Genomic DNA, 18,114 nt, shown 5'->3' with positions numbered 1-18,114 from the left:
GGTGTTTTTGTCTTCGGTGGTTAACACAAAAATAGATTTATTTATTAAATTATTAACACAGATAATTATTCTTAATTATTTCGCTCAGGCGAGGACTCGTCGCTGGGCATAACTATGGCGTTGTCATCGTCGAAATCCTCATCGTCTAGGGAATCAGAGAGGACGTAATCCTCATCATCATCATCGTCAATATCTACTGTATCATCTGAAACAACTGTAACAACCAAAATTTCTTCACAGACTTTGTTATCTTGCTGTGTCAATGAACCAACATGTGATTCGATAATTATCATTACTCGGCAAAAGACAAAAGAACAATTCGCATTCATTTGAATATCTTATCAGTGACTGATAATTACATAAACAGTCGCTACCACTTCGAAAACAACGAGAAAAGATGAGTTCAGGAGGCGTTAGGTTCAAAAATTATTTACCCTTGTTCTTTAATAACTTCTAATAGAATAATCTGCCAACAAAACTACATGTGCCAACAGAAAATACAATTTCATTGACTCTTCGATATTTTTTTAAGTAGGTAATAACAATTTATTTATTAATTGATTAATAAATGAGCATTCAAAATACTTGTAAAGTGATAATTAAAAAATAAAAAAAAGTGTCTATCCCCTGGATCCGCCCTTTTGTTGGCGTTATTTCTCTTATTTATTACTAACTTCTCGTGGTGATTAACAACTTTACATATTTGAAGCCATATTTTTGTTATACGTTTTATTCAAATGACAACTTTTTTTTAAGATACAAAAATTTATATCATATAAAATTTTTGTCCGGCCTACTCTAATTATAAATTCAAATAATCATATGGTAATAAAACATAATAAATGACACCAAAATGTGTAGTTTTGAAAGTAAATAACTTGTCCCAAATTTCATAAAAATCGGTTATTCCATTCAGAAGTTACAAAAGAAAAACGAAAATAATTTTTGAATTTGGCGCGCGCTACCTTACAACCAATCATCCTTCGTGACCTTGGTTTGTACCAACGTAATGGCAAAAAAACGCAATTTAGTGACATATTTGCCCCAGTTATCTGTATTATCACTTATCACCAAAACCAAACAAAAATGTTGTGGTGTCCCTATTTCCGGTTATTTAATGTAAACAGCAAATTTATACAATTTTGAAATTTTTGGGCTAAATTTCGGGCAAAAAATGTAAAAATTAAGAATCACCTACCAAAATAATCGTCTTCGTCCGCCTCCAGCTCCTCAGCTGGCAAAAAGAGCACAACTTCGGAATTCAATTCAAAATCATCCCCGTCATCAAAAAAATTGTCTATAACTAGATCATTGTGATAGTCCTCATCCATCAAATCATCCCCACTTAAAATATCCCACCCTGGATTCCTAATAAACCCTCCAGCCCCCATCATCACTGACACCTACTGCTCACTTTTCCTCTTTTTGAGTGACTTGACGTAGACTTTTTTCCCGTCAATTCTCACACCTTTCAGTTCCTTAATTGCGGAAACACTACCAACTTCAACAGTGCACCAACGACGAGATTTCTAACACAATTAAATTGAACCCCAAACCCAAAATTAAACAATTACTCACCTGGCGCGGTAACACAACTTTGGTAATTAAGGGGTGCAAATTTTTTACTTGCTGTGCATCGATAATCTTCACAGGCAGACGCAAATACAATTTCAAACAGTTTTCATCCGAAACGCTGGAAAATTACAAACGTAACCTCAAATTCCCACAAGCACGTTTTAAACGCAACTAAGTGACCCCGTGCCATAAACCCACCCCCTGGTCAATTAGCAAGCGAAACTCACCCCATTATTGGCAAATTTGGCACAAAATCGCAACTTTTTGCCCTTTAAACATGGGGAAAATGGAATAAGAAAAAACACAAAATGGCTGAGTGTGGCGCCCTCTGAGTCAAACTTTTAATCATCACGTGTTTTCCAAAAATTATTTTTTTGGTCACAATTAGAATGTGTTAAAATGTGGGCACAAAAAAAAGTTTGAGTGTGTTTCCATTTGGCATATTTTGGTAAAATATCGATTATTTCCCCCGACTTTTGCCGGGAGTAGGTGGCGCTGGCGTCCCACGTGACCCGATTTGTACGTCACCGGCGCCATTTTGCCTGTCACAAGGCCGTTGTCCAGTGTTATCTTTACGAAACCGAAAGGGTGGCATTTATTTACAAAATTGCTTTATCTTTGTTATCAGTAAATCAGTGTAATGTCGTGTAAAGTGTGAGGCTTGCAATCGCCCCGGATCCGCTCTAGTGAGTACCGTTTCCATTGGCATCATTTCCACCACATTTGACATTTCACACACCATGTCAAGATTTTCGCTGGTTTTGCGCTAAATCGCGCTGGGGGCGCCCCCGGGGCGCCGCGCGCCGGGAGACGCGCCCGCGTGGTGCAGCCTGCGGGCCCCGTGAGCGTGCCATGGGTTTGCCCTTGTGGGTCGCAGGCGAGGTGTTTGAATGGTTTGGTGGCGCCTGATAATCGACAAAAAATAAACAATCTAATCTCGATGAAAGCCTCGGCTTTCCTGTCAGACTTTCCCATTGCAATTGAAAATAACAATCAATACCGACTGTTATCACGTTGAACGCAGATAACGCGCTTGAAAGTGTCCCCAGGCACCAGAAAAGTCAAGGTTTCACTTTTGTGCACTTAACTGATCGCTAATTATCAGTCAGAGGTTTTTATGTGGGCGCAACAATGATAAGACAATTTCGTTAGTTTTTGGACGCCTGCCAATAAACATGCTTGTTTTTGCCATCATTTTCACCTAAATTACTGCATTTGGACCAAAACGTGATGCAAAATTGTGCCGCATTGCGTCCACGAGGGCGGCAAACACCCCAATTAATGGTAAATGTGGCTAGGACACGATTAGGCGAGAGAATGGACTTTTATGTATTGGAATGCCATGAATTATTCACCGCATTTTTCCTTAATGAGATGGTGTTTTACAATAAGTTAACACACTTTGAGGCGCCTGAATAAGTTACTGTAGTTCTGGGCTAAGAAATTAAGTTGGCAACATCAAATGACACAATTGAAAAAAAAATACGAGGTTCATTTTAACAGCTGTCATTAAAAAGCTATGTTTTTATTGCACTTTTTGAATAACTCGAGTTATTTTAAGTGAGTTTTTATCAGCTTTCCCTGTACCTAAATTTAGTCGTTTTCGAAATATTTAGGATTTTTTGAAAATCCTTGAATTTGCATTCTTGACTTCAAAAATCGATAACTCTGCCGTTTTTAAAAATTTTGAAATTCTTTTTGGCTTATTTGAAAGAGACGGCTTAGATATCTTCTTTGGTATTTTCAAATTTGTAAAAAAATGTTAGGAAACTCCAAATTTTTAAGATTAAATTTGCACAACTTCAAACACCCATAACTCAAAATTTTCAAATAAAATACCACTATTTTTTTATTATTAAATGGTAGAGAATTTAATTCTGCATCGATCTGTATTAACATTCCCTATACTTATACTTTGTCTCATCGGTTGCCATGGTAACATGAGTAAAGTTTGAGAAATCAAAGTTTTCGAAACCTAAATTCAATGAATATATTTTGTTTTTTAATGGAAAGGAAAGCAAAATTTTGAACTGAACTTATTTTTTTAAATTTTTTTTGTCAAAAAAAAGACAACATAACTTAAAAATTATCATAGATACAGATCGTTTCAGAATTAAATTTTCTTCCACCCAGTAAAATAAAAAGTGGGACGTTCCATTTGAAAAAATTGACTTAGAGCTTGTAGAAGTTGTCCAAAAATAACGTTAAAATTTTGGAGTTTCTAACAATTTTTTTCTAATTTTGAACATAGTGAAAGAGAGATATAAGCTTTTTTTATTGATTATCTAAATATGATTTCCAAAACTGTAAAAATGACAGAATTACCGGTTTTTGAAGTGAAAGGTGCAAAATCAAAAAAATTTCAAAAAAAAAACCAAAATATTCCAAAAACAGTTAAATTGTTTATAAGTTTTTTCCCAAATTCTGGACACACTGAGGAAGAGATAAAGGCTTTTTTATTGTATAAATACGATTTTGAAAACTCTAGAAATGGCAGAATTACCGATTTTTGAATTGAAAGAAGCAAATTCAAAAAATTCTAAATAAATATTTTGAAAGCAGCTAATTTAAAAAGACTTATCTTTCTGTTTAAAATAACAAACTTAATACCGACTTTTTTTCCCAGCAACGATATCGATTGTTACTCTTTTGTTTCCAATGATATTGAATTAATTTATTAGCAAATTCCGCAGATTTTTTTGTTTTTTAAATATTTATTATTTTATAAAGATATTGTTTCCGCTAACTAAAGTCAGAAAAATATATTCTCAAAAGCCAAAAATTTAACACTTTGAAAAGCTATATCTCGTGAAAAAAAGCTCAAATAATTTTTTGCCACAGGAACTTTTAATTCAGTTTGATGTCCTTTATCGCCACCCGCGACATTGTTCGGCATTTTTGAATCACCCTGTATTGTGCGACTTACTTTGCGTGTAAATAAACGCTATTTTTTGCAGTGGAAAACCTTTAATTATCAATGTGTGTTGAGGTCTTGAATGGAATGTGAGATTTTCTACATAAATATGCGAATGAAAGATTTTATTTTGGAAAATTTCGGTTTAAAAATAGCATAATTTTTTAATTGGAAATCGCTCGAAAGTGTGTGGGCGGATGTTTTGCGTAATTTGATTGTTGATTTGTATTTTTACCGAACAACCGGTAGAGTGATTTGGTTTTTTTAAAAGGAAATACCGGCGACCTACTTAACCAGACAACGAAGAAAGTAAATTCTTTCCAGAGACTAGGTCGGTGGTCGTTATTAGACGTTAAAAATTTCATTCAGCTTTTGTTATAATAGAATGTCGTAACAAAATCCGATTTTTTCCTCGCCATTGCATTGATTTAGCGCTTGTTTGTTGCCTTCCCCACATTTTTAATGACCACCTAATTACGTCTAGTGTGTGATCAATAAAGAATGTCTCGAGTCATGGCAACTTTATAGCGTTAACCTACAAGTGAAAATCTGTACCTGTTGAGCTAATAAATCTCGATGTTTGCATACTCCAGAAACGTCGTTTGAAGGTCGTGTTGTTTTTTTTGCAGGTGATGGATACGACCGATCAACCCAATTCAATATGTCACGTTCAACCGATTCAAATGTACCCTTTGCCGCCGTCGGAGCCTTCGGTGTCTTTGCCGTTCAAGTTGTTGGCAGGCGAGGCGATTTTTCATCATGGCAAAACAGTGGATGGGTTGATTGTGCTCACGAATTATCGATTGTATCTTCAATTGGGTGACAATCATTATCATTTGCCTCTGGGTTTGATTGAGAGTGTGGAGCACAGGGAACTGTTTTATCTACATATCGGGTGCAAGGATGCCAGGACGTATAGGTAACAAGATAATGGGGCTATTTTTGGGACATTCACTGCCATCTAGGTCGGGTTTTGTCACAATTCTTTCACATTCAAGGCGTTCAAGAGCAGTCTTGCCGAAAAATTGCTCATTTAATGAGGGTTCACAGCTTTTAAACCGCTTAATTGAATAATAATATTGGACCGTCTGGAGTTTGCCTTCATTTTATTTTAATAAATTATTCAAATTTTGAATCAGCCCATGTTAAAAATAACCCATAATTTAAGTCATTCTTTAGACACACTCCTAATTGATAAATTCTATAAATGATAGTAATACCCGTAATTAAAATATTGTCCCTTTTCAAGATTGAAAAATTTTAAATTATAGTAAAAAAATACAAGTAAACTGCCTGAAAAAAGTTATTATCACCTTCATTTTGAGATTATTCGTTTCTAGAAGGGTGATAATTTTTTTAGTGGAAGATGGAAAACCGGTACAACTTTAAACGAATTTAAAAAAATAAACAGAGAACTTATAAAATATTTCTTCTATTATTTTTTATTAAATAGCTAAACTAGTTTCATTTTCATTACGTCCACTTACTGCAAATATTACTTTTTTCCATCCTTATTATTATTATTGTGGGTAAATTTAATACTTCTTTTAAAAATTATTTGTCATTAAAATTTTTAGTAACGTTTTTTTATAATATAATAGTTCCAAAGCATTAAAAAAACATTAAAACTGTCTAAATAGTTGAATATTCAAAGTATTTCACTTTTTTCATACTTTGCATTGAGTTTCACTGATAATATGTATATCTTGATAAAACCTTTCATATCGCGCTAAGATTTTCGTAGTGTCCAAAAAAAATTTTTTTCAAAGCACATGTCGCATATTTTGGGGACTTATAAGCAGAAAGAAGTTCTCTAATGATTTTCTGATTATTTTCGGCTTTTTTCTTCTTTCCTTCAACTCTAATCGAATTTATATGTGTATACAATTACAATTTAAATGTTAATGTAATGTAATTTTGAGAAAAAAAAACTCAAAAACATTCAAAGCTTTTTTTTTAACTTGCTTTGTTGCCTGGCTGTCGGTTGCATATTTTCCGAGTCAAATCTAAGAGGGTTTCTGTTGTGCGAATGAATTGAAATTTTGCATGCTTACGTAACTTGCGTGAAAATGCAATTCTGTAGTTAATTAATGGTTCCAAAGATTTTATAAATTTTATAATCCTAACCTGTAAGTAAAAATATTCGTCTTTAATAGAAAAACATTATTTTTTTCTATTTTTTATTTCATATTCATATTTTTATTTGGAGGATTTTGTTGTAGATAATTGTAATAAAAATACAGTAACATAAACATAATATGCTAAAATAAATTAAAAAGACTGTACTGTTTCTTAATAAAAAAATTGCCAAAAATCAAAGTTTTTTCATTTTATTTACATATTTTTTATATTCATGTACATTATTGTTGCATAATTCATCCATGAATGAAATAAATCAGTCATTTTTTGCCAGTTTTGATATTTTAAACTGATAAAATGTAGAGAAAATTCAAATTTTTGACGTAAATAATTAATTTTTTGGCGCACAAAAAGTGTTCAGATATGGAATTTTGGGCAATTTTAATCGATTTTGACAAAAAAAATTGTTCACATTTAAAAAACAAACTTTTATATTTTAAATCAGTTAAATTCCAAATTTTTTACTCTAACAAACATTATTGCGAAACAGTTTTAGCAATTTTCTTAATTATTATTTTTTTTAATTATTTATATAACGACAGCCCTCGAACTTTACGCTTGTGTTCTCGCTAGAATCTTCGCCTGTAAGCAAAAATATCTTTCTTTGACAGAAAAACATTATTTTTCTTTTTTAGTGCAATTTTTAAATAAAATAAAAAAATATATATAATTTTTATTTCATATTCATAATATTTTTATTTGGAGGCTTGACAGTTGTAATCAAAATGCAGTAACATAAGTACAATATGTTGAAATAAATAAAAAAACTGTACTGTTTTCTATTAAAAAAATTGCCAGAAATCAAGGTTTTTTCATTTTATTCACATAATTTTTTATGTTCATTCATTAATTCATTCAAACTGAAAAGTGTCGAGAGAATTTTTTTGTATTTTCACGAACAGCTCAAACAAAATATAATTTGAATCAGGGATTTTTATTGTGGTTTTATTTCCAATCCAACAAAACACATTCCTGCGAGTTATTGGTTACTTTCTGTATTATTTTTCACGTATAAAATTCTGTGTACATTTTTCAAGTATTAGTTGCTATTTTTATCATTTTAACAATAACGCAGATAATAATAGAAAGAATTTCCTGTAATTAAGTTTCATAATTTTTTTTCGTTAATAAACGGTAGGTTTCTTATTTTTATCTGCACTATTTTTAGAACAACGCTATTTCCTGTAAACAGTAATTACCAGTCAATTAATGCGTATCTATTCAACTTTGCGACAGTAGTCTTTTTCTAAATTCCTGAATTGGCAATAATCGGTCGCTGCACTTTGCCGCCAATTAATCGTCGTTTTGTGTTTTTGTCAAGGTGTATTTTCGGCAACAACGAGAGCTGCATGGAGTGGTTCGAGCGCATCTCCAAAGCCGCGGAACCCCCACGCCAACTCGAGCAGATTTTCGCTTTCTATCACTTCATTTGGGCGAAAGACAAAGGCGGGGATGAGATCGACGACAAAATCCGGAATTTGAAACGTTACACGTTCGACTATAAGCTGTTCAAGGAGGAGATGGAACGGTTGCAGTTCGAGGGCGATTCTTGGCGGATCAGTGATGCCAACAAAAATTACAAACTCTGTCCCACCTACCCACCCTATCTGATCGTCCCGTCGTGTATAAACGACGAAACGCTCGAATGCGTCGCGAAATTTCGAAGTTCGAGGCGAATTCCGGCGGTGGTTTGGCGCCACACGAAAAACGGGGCTGTGATCGCACGCTGCAGCCAACCGGAGGTCGGGTGGCTGGGCTGGCGGTCGAGCGAGGACGAGGATTTGATCAAAGCCATCTCGCAAGCGTGTAACTTCGATCAGAGGAATGACAAAGAGTCGATTTTGAGCCACTCGCCTGGCTCGCTGCACTCGGAGGATTCGCTCCAGATCACGACGGATCTTAGCACCAAAGAGAAGAAAGTACTAATCATGGATGCGAGGTCGTATACGACGGCTGTGGCCAATCGGGCGCGAGGTGGGGGGTGTGAGTGTCCAGAATATTACCCGAATTGTGAAATACAGTTTATGAATTTGGCAAATATACATTCCATCCGGAAGAGTTTTAATGCACTGCGTTTGTTGTGTACGGCGTCTGCGGATCAACCGAAGTGAGTGGTTCAAAATTTTGCAAAATAATCGAGTTATTTGAATCGGTTTCAGTTGGTTTAGTCAACTCGAGGGTACCCGCTGGTTGCAGCATATGTCAGGTTTGATGAAGGCGGCGGTGACTTTGGTCAATGCTGTGGAGAGGGAAGCAAGGCCTGTTCTAGTCCACTGTTCTGATGGCTGGGACAGGACGCCACAAATTGTGGCTTTGGCCGAACTTTTACTCGACCCGCATTATAGGACAATGGATGTAAGTAAAAAATCAAGTGTACTAGTGTGTTTAGTCTGCGGTCCGCCTCACTCAAAAAATATATGGCGTGTTGCGTATAAATAATTTTTATTTCTTTGTTTAGTGAAGATCGTTTCACTGATTTTTTTGCTATTACTTATGTTTACTTTATGGCTAAATTTTTGACGATTAAATAATGTATTCATTGGACATTGTCACTGTTCTTTTAATATTTTTAATTTTTTTTTCACAATATTTTGGCCATATGGTGGCCAGAAATGGAATTTTGTTAAATTTTAATCGATTTTGACGAAATGAAATTTTTTACGTTTAATGCAAAATTTGTATTTTATTGACATTTATTTTAAAACATGGGTGCACTTTTTTATTTTGACAAATTTTTAATGCAAAAACTTTCAAACTAGTTAATTTTTATCGATTTTTCTCAAATTTTTGACTTTTAAAAAATGCGTTCATTAGACATTGTCACTTTTCTGTACATTGTCCCAATGTTTTTGTATTCATTTTTACAATATTTTCACCCAAATACAATTTTTTATGCATTTTTTATATCAAACAATGACTTAAATCGTTGCTTTTTACTCTGAAAAAATATGGAAAGCTTTGATTGAAAAATATTTTTAGTAGTTGTTGACTTTTGTCACAATTTTTGACGTTTGAAAATGCGTTCATTGAATATACCCACTTTTTTATTTGCATTTTACAAAAAATAACGCAAAAATCTGTTCAAAAATTAAATTTTGATTGATTTTTGAGACTTAAAAAAACGGGTTTTCTGAAAATTTTTACATTCATTCATTTATTTCCGCAATAGTGTGAGACAAATAATCAATTAAAACCATGATTTTGTCGTTTAGGTATAGGATAGGAATCCATGGCACGCTTGATTATGACGTTGTTGGCAGTTTTTGACTTTTGTCGCAAAATTTTGACGTTTAAAACATGCGTTCATTAAATACTCTCACTTTTTGTGCATTTTTTTATCGACTATTTTTTCAAAGATCGAAATTTTGTTAATTTTTATCCATTTTACGCAAACTTAAATTTTTGAAGTTCAAAAAGTGTGTTGATTAGACATATTTATATTGTTTTTAGTCAAATAATTGTGTAAATAATTAATTTTTTGGGGCACAAAAAGCGTTCAAATTTTGGTCAATTTTAATCGATTTTGACAATAAAAAGTTGTGTACAGTTAAAAAATGCGCTCTGTGATTACAAACTTTTATTTTTTATTTATTTTCTAAACAATTTTAGCCAAATAATGACGTAAGGTAATTAGCTTTTGACATTTGTCAATTTTTTTGACGCTTTAAAAATGCGTCATGGCTCACTTGATTGGGAAACATGATTAGCAATTTTGGCTTTTATTTCGATTTTTGACGTTTAAAAAATGCTTTCGTTAGATACCTCAATTTTTTTATTCATACTTCACAACGTTTTCATCCAAATAATTATATAAATAACGCAAAAATCTTTTCAAAAATTAAGTTTTGATCGATTTTTGACAAAATCCAAAAAACTGATTGGAACTACAAATTTTTTAATTTCTTTACTTAATAATGTTACACAATCAATTAAAACCCTGATTTCTTTTTATTGTAAGATTTTCAGCAATTTTAACATTTCTCTCAATTTTTGACGTTTAAAAATGCGTTAAATCATTCTGGAAATTTAAAATGTTATAAGCACAAATAAATAGAGTTACTGTTAAAAAACGTATTATTATAGCATTTTTTTATTAATTGTATTGTTTGCTTTTTGTTGTATAAGAAAAAAATAAAATAATAATAATTTTAGTTGCGAAAACATTGGTTGTTAACTGAATTTTGATGAATGAGGGTTTTTATTATGAAGTTGTTAAAAAATTTAAAATGTTTATTAAAAATATTCCGAATTACCAACTTTATATTGTTTCAAAGACGCCAGACATTTATTTTAAGAAGCGTAAAGATTACGCAAAAGATAAGAAAACTGCAGGGGATAAGTCTTTATTTGAGACATGTAACAAGTGGCATTTTGCCAATTTAATTTCTGGTTAAAAGATTTTAAAAAATGTTACATATTATCAGAGACTTAGAAAAATGTGATAGATGTCGCAGTTTTTAGCGCAGAATTTAGCTAGTAAATCTATTATTTTCCAGGGTTTCCGTATTTTAATCGAACGCGAATGGCTCGCCTTTGGGCACAAATTCGCCGACAGGTGCGGCCATTCAAGTAACGACGACCCGAACGAACGATGTCCCGTCTTTCTACAGTGGTTGGATTGTGTTCATCAACTTTTACTACAATTCTCTTGTGCTTTTGAATTCTCGCAAAGTTATCTCGTAAGTTGGTGGCCAATCAAATTAATTCCTAACTATGTGATTTTCCAAGGTTAAACTAGCTCAACACGTCTATTCAAACATCTACGGCACGTTCCTGTGCAACACGTTTCAAGAACGAATGAAAATAGTCAACGGTAAAACATTCTCGGTTTGGGAGTTTTTAAATTCGCCCCGGTTTAAGAACCACCTGTACGCTTCACCCGGCAATAGTTGCGGAAATAAAGTGAGTTGGGGAAATGACAATGTGGGTTGTTTTGATTGTTTTTTGTAGGTTTTGTGGCCGCAGTGCAACGTGCGCGACTTGCAGTTGTGGCGCGAGGTTTATTTGGGTTCTTGGGAGTCTAATTTCAGCACGGATGGGGGCTCAGGGTCGTGTCCTGGCCCCCCTGAGTCTTCCCCGTCTCACATGACCAAGACCAGGTCGTACGGAGACTTGCTGAACGCAGCCGACGTCTGCTCCAACCAGTTCAGGCGCAGCAGCGACCCTAGTATTAATATCGATAAGAAACTATTGATGTCTCAGGAAACCGCCACTCAGGACATAGTCAACGGTCACTCGAAGCAGGGCGATTTTTTATGCAACGACACGGACGAAGTGGAGTGTAACAAGGACTGTATTTACAAAGACGACAAGCCGAAGTTCCAAATCCGGAACGGGAGTGCGGGGGGCGTGCGGGACGGTGATTTCCTGCGAGACCATGTGATAAACGGTGATAAGACTGATACTAGTGACGAGTGTGAGGATGAAGTGCGCGGTGGTGTGTGTCTGCATGAGTTTCTGACGCCGTCCCTTAGTCACAATAATTGTAACGAAGTCGATTCGGATAACGAGTTGACGGAGAAGAGCGAAAGCAAGTCGGAAAACACAGTGTGCGAGAAGCTAGAAACGAGTACCGATACCTTAGTTTCAGATAATCACAATATTAGGTGAGATTTTTACGTTTTTCAAGCCGGGTAATTGACGTCATCATGTGTAATGTGTAAATCTGTCTCAATAAACATGCTTTATTTTTACTGCCCTTTCACTCAAAATCAAATTTAGACCTGTGACGCGCTTGCGATGCAATTGCTGCGAATCTAAATTGTGAAATTTTGTTTAGGACTGGGGGTTGGTTGAAGAGATGCAAGTGCCATGAAGTAACCGTCGCGTTTTTTGTTTGTTTTATGCGAGGTAACCGCTTTGAGTCATTCAGTTGAAGGAGATTTGGGGGTGGTGATAATTGGGTTAATTGTGGTTTTTTGCAGTTCGTCTCCGTTGGAAGTGAACGGTTTTGAGAAACTGCAAAGCCCGGAAGAGGGGGCCGACTTGCCCGACGGGTACAACAAACTGAGTGCTCAATTGAGTTTAGTCAACGAGTGTCACCGAGAGGCGGCCAAATATTGCATTTCACCCTTGTATTCGCGAACGTCGAGTAGTAGTGGCTGGGATAGTGGGTTATCGCCACACAAGCCGTGGCATCAGACACATCCCTATAGTTTAGGCGACGATGGACTGATTCCCGTCACGTCCGTGGCACAAGAGAGACTGTGGCAAATTATCCAAGAGCACAAGGTAACAAAATGTGATTCCTCGTTTGTAATCTTTTTTTATTAGGAAGTTACATAGCTGCTAGCCTCGGCTGCGCCTCAAGATTTTTATTAATTTAATTTTAGAAATATTACTTCAAAAAAGAAGCAAATTTTTGATAGAAAAACCTGTATAAAATGCATTGAAGCTGCCTCTTCAAATTTTAATTTATTAATGAACAAAAACAAGTGAGAATTGAGATTTTTAAATTTAAAATTGGGATCTCAAAATTTATCCAGATTGAAGCGCCAACGGGAATCAGTTGAACTAAGAAAATGTCCAAGCGAGAAAAAATGATTCTATTCGGAAGTAAAATTACCGTTGGGGGCGCCACTGAGCTAGGTCGAAAACAGTAACCATAAATGGCGGGAAAATGTTTATTCGGATATTTTGAGCGTTGTACGAATTTTGGGGCTTCACAATTATTGCATTACCTATGCGGAATGATTATTGCATCTTTGATGCAAGAAACTTATGTTGACAAATGAGAGATGACGAGGAAAACACGAATAACGAATGACTGTTTGGTTCACTTTCTTTATTGGAAAATTATTACAAAGACATTGAAAAGCCTACCTTTTGGCATAATTTATGCTTAAATGTATCAGCAGTTGTTAATCTTTATTGTAGTTTTGTAGATTTACCGCAGCATTTCATGATTTTTTCAGTGGAAAATTCTAACCTAAAATTCATAACACTTCACTAATTTATTGGTTTCTTGAGCCAAACTTTGTGTTCGCTGTGATCCATTACTTATAATCTTTAATTAGACAACTGTTTGATAACACTTTGTAATCAAAATTTAAATATTTTTCACTTTTTATCCACTTTCAAGTTCCAACAATAAACACTTTATACCACGAAAAACTACAGAACCAAAGTCAACGCTAGTATTTACCACCACGTACTTTTAAAGTAATTCTTTCTATTGTAAGTAATTAACACTATATACGCAAAATTGTTGAACAATTCATTAAATGTCAGTTAAATGTGGCATTACGAAAATTTCTTTACTGTTTTCGACATAGTTCAAAAGTCATCACCAGAGGGCGTCTAGTTAATTTTATTTCCGAATATCAAAACAAAGATGTCAAAATTGTTATAGAAATCCAAAATATGCGCTTCTACAGTTATTATTTTTTTTGGCCGAAATCGTAAATAAATAAATAAAATGTAAAATATGTAACTAACCCTTTAAGCCGAATGTGTTACTGGATACACACACATTTCAATTAAAAAATCGCGCACTATTGAATTAAATTCCCACTAAATATTCACAACAAGCACTGGTCACTGTAAAGAGTTCGTGTTTTCAAAATGTTAATGGCAAAGTGTTGATTTATATTTTATACGTAAACGAGGCTTCCGTTCGCGAGAACAGCGACTGACAAACTGAACAAATTAAAACAGATAATTGTGTAAGAAATCCCGAAAAAAAATCTATTTATGTAACTAAACAAATTGCTTGCAAAAGTGCGAACAAAGAGGTTTGTCTGATTCATTGACTTTTGTTACATCAGAAATATATTTTCGAGTTTTTTTTCACAAAATAATTTTAGTCGACACCGCAGTCCGCTACCGTATTTTGTTTTCGTCAAATTATAAAAAAGTTAACATCGCGAATAGACCAATCAAATTGGTTCATTTTGGTCACGTGATCATTTAATTGGGGATTAAATTAATGACGTTTCTAAAAACGTGAAGATTTAAACATTTTAAGTAGTGCGTTTTTTACTTTGTAATATTGTATTTTGTCTGTAAATATTGTACATTTGTAATTTTATTGCATTGTAAATTGCTTACGGGCGTTTAGAATTAGTTTTTTAAAAGCAAATTGAAAATATTTTCAGTTTTAATAAAATTATTCCATAATTGTGCCACTCACTGTATTAAAATACAGCAGCAATGTTTGTGTTTTAATTTTAGATTGAAAGTTTATTTCACTTCACTTCTTTACTCATTTTTATGAAGACTCAATATGTAATAGATAACAAAGAATAAAGGAATGAATCAACAATTAGATAATTAGTAATTACATAATAATATCCGCTGTCGTTGAAATTCGCAAATAATGTAAAAATTACCCCATCACTTACCTTGGAAAAATTTTCAGAAAATAAAACCGCCAGTAAATTGTCCCCAACGATGAAAAAAAGTCAGAAAAGCAAAATTTTGACAAGAAAACAAATAGTCGATTAAAAAAATTAATATTAAAATTTGCTCATTTTAGCGGAAAGAAGAGCTGCTGGAGAAAGAATTGCACACCTACCGCCAGGCATTACTCAAGCAATCGTGCCACCGGTGTAACAACAACGACAGTGAAAAACTAGACGATGCTGTAAGTATTCGATAAGAAATTCGGGCGAAAAAGTGATTAAAACGCGCCGCATTTTTCCCAGTCTGATAGCGAATCGGAATCGTCTAATTGCAGCCCCCAAAGACTTTCGAGCCCCGTTTCCAATAAAGCGGTCAGTCAGCAAACTCCCCACTCAAACTAACCCACTAACATCATCGAAGTTTGATTTTTCCTAAACCCAAATAAACCCGCATGCGTGTTCTGAATTGTGTGTTCCAATTAATCAAATTATGACAGGTTACAACCGATCGGTTTATTTCCAGAGTTCGGTTGTGGAGTCGGTTTGTAGCGCTGGCGAAGGCCAGGCCTCCGCTGTCGAATCCCTCCGCTCGGACATGTCCTGGGAGGCCCTCGAGGAGAACTCGATTTTGACTGAATGTACGACAACCCTATGGGTGCCCGACCATGCCGTCAGCCGCTGCACGGGCTGCCAGACCGAGTTCTGGGTCGGCAAACGAAAACACCACTGCAGGTGAGGTCACCCATAATGGGAAAAATTGCAATTTGGCGTTGGTTTCAGAAAATGTGGCCGGATTTTTTGCGCCAGTTGTTCCGAAAACAGCACCCCCCTGCCCTCCGAACAGCTCTACAACCCGGTGAGGGTGTGCACTGGTTGCTACTCGAAGCTGAGACGGGACTGCGGGGAACTCCCGGACCAGTGCAAGCACAGCAACCCCCAACCGACCAATAGCAACCCCCAGATAACAGCGTCCAGTAACTAACACTGCATTTTCCAAAGCTCGGTTGGCGATGATTAAATAAAGGCTGAACGTACTGTGATTAGACGAATTCATTTTTTGTTCGTGGCTTATTAAAGATTTTATTAGTGTTTGTCTTGTTGACGTTAAACTTTTTGGATTTGGAATAAATTGGTTTATAACACGTAAAAAAGACACATAGTGCACTTGATTCTTGATTAATTCAATTTCAAATCACTAATCACAAGGATTGTTTTTCGTTTCTTAAAAAGAGAACACTGTGATGAATTTTAGAAGGTATAAAGTTTGTACGAAATTTTGCACTAGTTGAATGAATTGTCACGTTTTCGCGCGGATTGGGATTACCTTTAATTAACGACCGTGTAACCATGTTATCTATGTTTCCAGGTGTAAAATTGAGATCCTTGTACAATAATTGTTAGGGAGGTACTGACGTACACAAAAAAATGACTATTTTATTTTATATACCATTAATGTATAGACTCTGTAGAATGTTGTTGGTTTTCGCAATATTTTTCTAAACTGTTGCAACTAAAAACATTGCGGAAATTGTACATAATTTTTTTCACTATTATGTATTTCTTTACACTTTTTGATGTTATAACTGTATATAAGAAGATCGAGTATTTAATTGTAAAGATATAACAGTTCCTTTATGATATTTTCTAAGCCAGGGCATTACATGCAGTGGGACAGCTTCTTAATCTTTCGTTTGTTTAGGTTTTAATCTCTAAATTGTAAACTCATTAGTTCTTGGTATATTTGTAAAAGTAAACATAGATACTTGCATTTAATTTAGCAACTATCATAGAATGTAACTTTTAAAATTAGTTGCCAATAAAATATTTAATTACGCTTGGTCTGTCAATAGGATGGTGCAGGTAGGGTTTAAACAACTCTAAAAAAATCATTTTATTCATAACAAATATAAATACCGCCACTAACACTACCCTCGATTTTTGGTTAGATATTCTGATACAATAAAAATTATCACAGTTAGAGTCAATGGAAAGCGTAAAGTAGCATCAAAACGGTGCACCCTGAAACGACCAACCCTAAAATAATCGAATCCCTCCTTTTTTTAATGTTAATCCTCTGAATGAGACTATTGATGACTGGGTACCGATTTGACAAATCATTAAACCTCGTCTGCAAGCGCTTAAACGTCTGTCTCTGATTGGTCAAATGTTCCCGAGTCTCCATCGCAATGGAAATTTGCTCATTAACCAACCGCTCTGAACTAGAACCAAACCCAAGTCAAGGCTGCGCAAATCCAAAGGCTAGGAGACGAAACGACAATTTTTTTTATCGTAAACTAGTGCAAAGCTCAACTTCTGCATTTTGGCGCTCGCAGCGCCCTCACTTTGACACCGCCGAACTATCTCTTCCGGGTACGATTTTGTTTCGTCTCCTAACTCATAGTCCTCCGTAGTCGAATCCTAAGCCTACTCCACTCACCTGTGCAAGTGTTGATTCTCCTTCAAGTACATATCGCGCCTATTATTAACACCATCGCCCCTGAACGTATCACTGGACCCCCTTAACAAATCCTCCCTCTCTCGCCTGATCTCGTGCTGGGACGTAGTCTTTCGGAAATCGCGCGATAAATCGGCCAAAATATCACGGTGGCGTTGGAGGGTGTGCAGCATGGCAGCCCCCGAGACGGGCTGTTCCCCCATCCTGTCGTTAACTTGTGTTAACTGTAAGGAATTGTTATTTGGGGTGATTTTTTGGGGGCCCGCTTACTTTATTCAACAATTCCTCAATTTCGAGAGACATGGCCTCGAAAGTGTCCTCGCCTGAGAGAAGGGGCACAGCATCGGAGCTCGAATGAGCTGGGGGCGACTTGATACCGGCCCCCAGTTTACTAAACGCGACGAGTTTTAAGTCGATTTCGTTCTCTAAGTAGCGCGCGTGTTTGCGGAGGTCTGAAACAAGACAAGGGGGCCCTACCTCAAAACGCAATACCCGGCTAATATTTTACGCAATTGTAACAATTAACGTGTTTTAATTAAGGTGTAATTAATTGTTTATTTACCTTCGTATGAAAGAGCCGCCGCCATGTTGCTGCTGATTTGGAAAAAGTGCAGCCAACCGCACGGCGCATACGAGCAAATCCCCTAACTAATGTGTATGGGAAATGAGGGAACAGTGGGATAGAACAG

The 18,114-nt window shown here is 35.4% G+C and overlaps 3 protein-coding genes across 6 annotated transcripts; 1 reads left to right on the top strand and 2 right to left on the bottom strand.

Moving 5' to 3' along the window:
- Nucleotides 1–2: 2 nt before the first annotated feature.
- LOC103315253 (coiled-coil domain-containing protein 1) lies at nucleotides 3–1,959 on the bottom strand. 2 transcript variants are annotated; one of them, XM_008203459.3, is made up of 4 exons: nucleotides 1,803–1,959; nucleotides 1,579–1,693; nucleotides 1,199–1,529; nucleotides 3–214 (listed from the first exon to the last, which is right to left on the bottom strand). In XM_008203459.3, exons 3-4 carry the CDS (start codon nucleotides 1,392–1,394, stop codon nucleotides 72–74), a joined length of 339 nt encoding a protein of 112 aa, XP_008201681.1. In that variant the 5' UTR covers nucleotides 1,395–1,529; nucleotides 1,579–1,693; nucleotides 1,803–1,959; the 3' UTR covers nucleotides 3–71. The 2 variants fall into 2 exon arrangements, with proteins under 2 accessions (XP_008201681.1, XP_008201688.1); XM_008203466.3 differs by having other exon boundaries at nucleotides 3–205; nucleotides 1,803–1,958.
- A 147-nt stretch (nucleotides 1,960–2,106) lies between these two features.
- LOC657269 (uncharacterized protein) lies at nucleotides 2,107–16,803 on the top strand. Of its 3 annotated transcripts, XM_015980829.2 has the most exons (12): nucleotides 2,107–2,261; nucleotides 5,119–5,408; nucleotides 7,950–8,735; nucleotides 8,788–8,983; nucleotides 11,125–11,307; nucleotides 11,357–11,530; nucleotides 11,579–12,234; nucleotides 12,553–12,859; nucleotides 15,105–15,212; nucleotides 15,274–15,342; nucleotides 15,494–15,702; nucleotides 15,751–16,803. In XM_015980829.2, exons 2-12 carry the CDS (start codon nucleotides 5,122–5,124, stop codon nucleotides 15,950–15,952), a joined length of 3,177 nt encoding a protein of 1,058 aa, XP_015836315.1. In that variant the 5' UTR covers nucleotides 2,107–2,261; nucleotides 5,119–5,121; the 3' UTR covers nucleotides 15,953–16,803. The 3 variants fall into 3 exon arrangements, with proteins under 3 accessions (XP_015836315.1, XP_968830.1, XP_064214658.1); XM_963737.4 differs by lacking the exon at nucleotides 15,274–15,342 and having other exon boundaries at nucleotides 2,108–2,261; XM_064358588.1 differs by lacking the exon at nucleotides 15,751–16,803 and having other exon boundaries at nucleotides 2,108–2,261; nucleotides 15,306–15,342.
- A 43-nt stretch (nucleotides 16,804–16,846) lies between these two features.
- On the bottom strand, nucleotides 16,847–18,094 carry Gos28 (Golgi SNARE, 28 kDa). Its single transcript, XM_963806.5, has 4 exons — nucleotides 17,988–18,094; nucleotides 17,696–17,877; nucleotides 17,408–17,649; nucleotides 16,847–17,189 (listed from the first exon to the last, which is right to left on the bottom strand). The coding sequence occupies exons 1-4, from the start codon at nucleotides 18,010–18,012 to the stop codon at nucleotides 16,952–16,954; spliced, it is 687 nt and encodes a 228-aa protein (XP_968899.1). The 5' UTR covers nucleotides 18,013–18,094; the 3' UTR covers nucleotides 16,847–16,951.
- Nucleotides 18,095–18,114: the final 20 nt, after the last annotated feature.

The sequence above is a fragment of the Tribolium castaneum genome, chromosome 8, assembly GCF_031307605.1.
Source record: "Tribolium castaneum strain GA2 chromosome 8, icTriCast1.1, whole genome shotgun sequence".
In the NCBI taxonomy this organism is placed as follows: domain Eukaryota; kingdom Metazoa; phylum Arthropoda; class Insecta; order Coleoptera; family Tenebrionidae; genus Tribolium; species Tribolium castaneum.
Note: the sequence above shows the minus strand (reverse complement) of the source record. Positions and strands in the feature narration are given on the sequence as shown.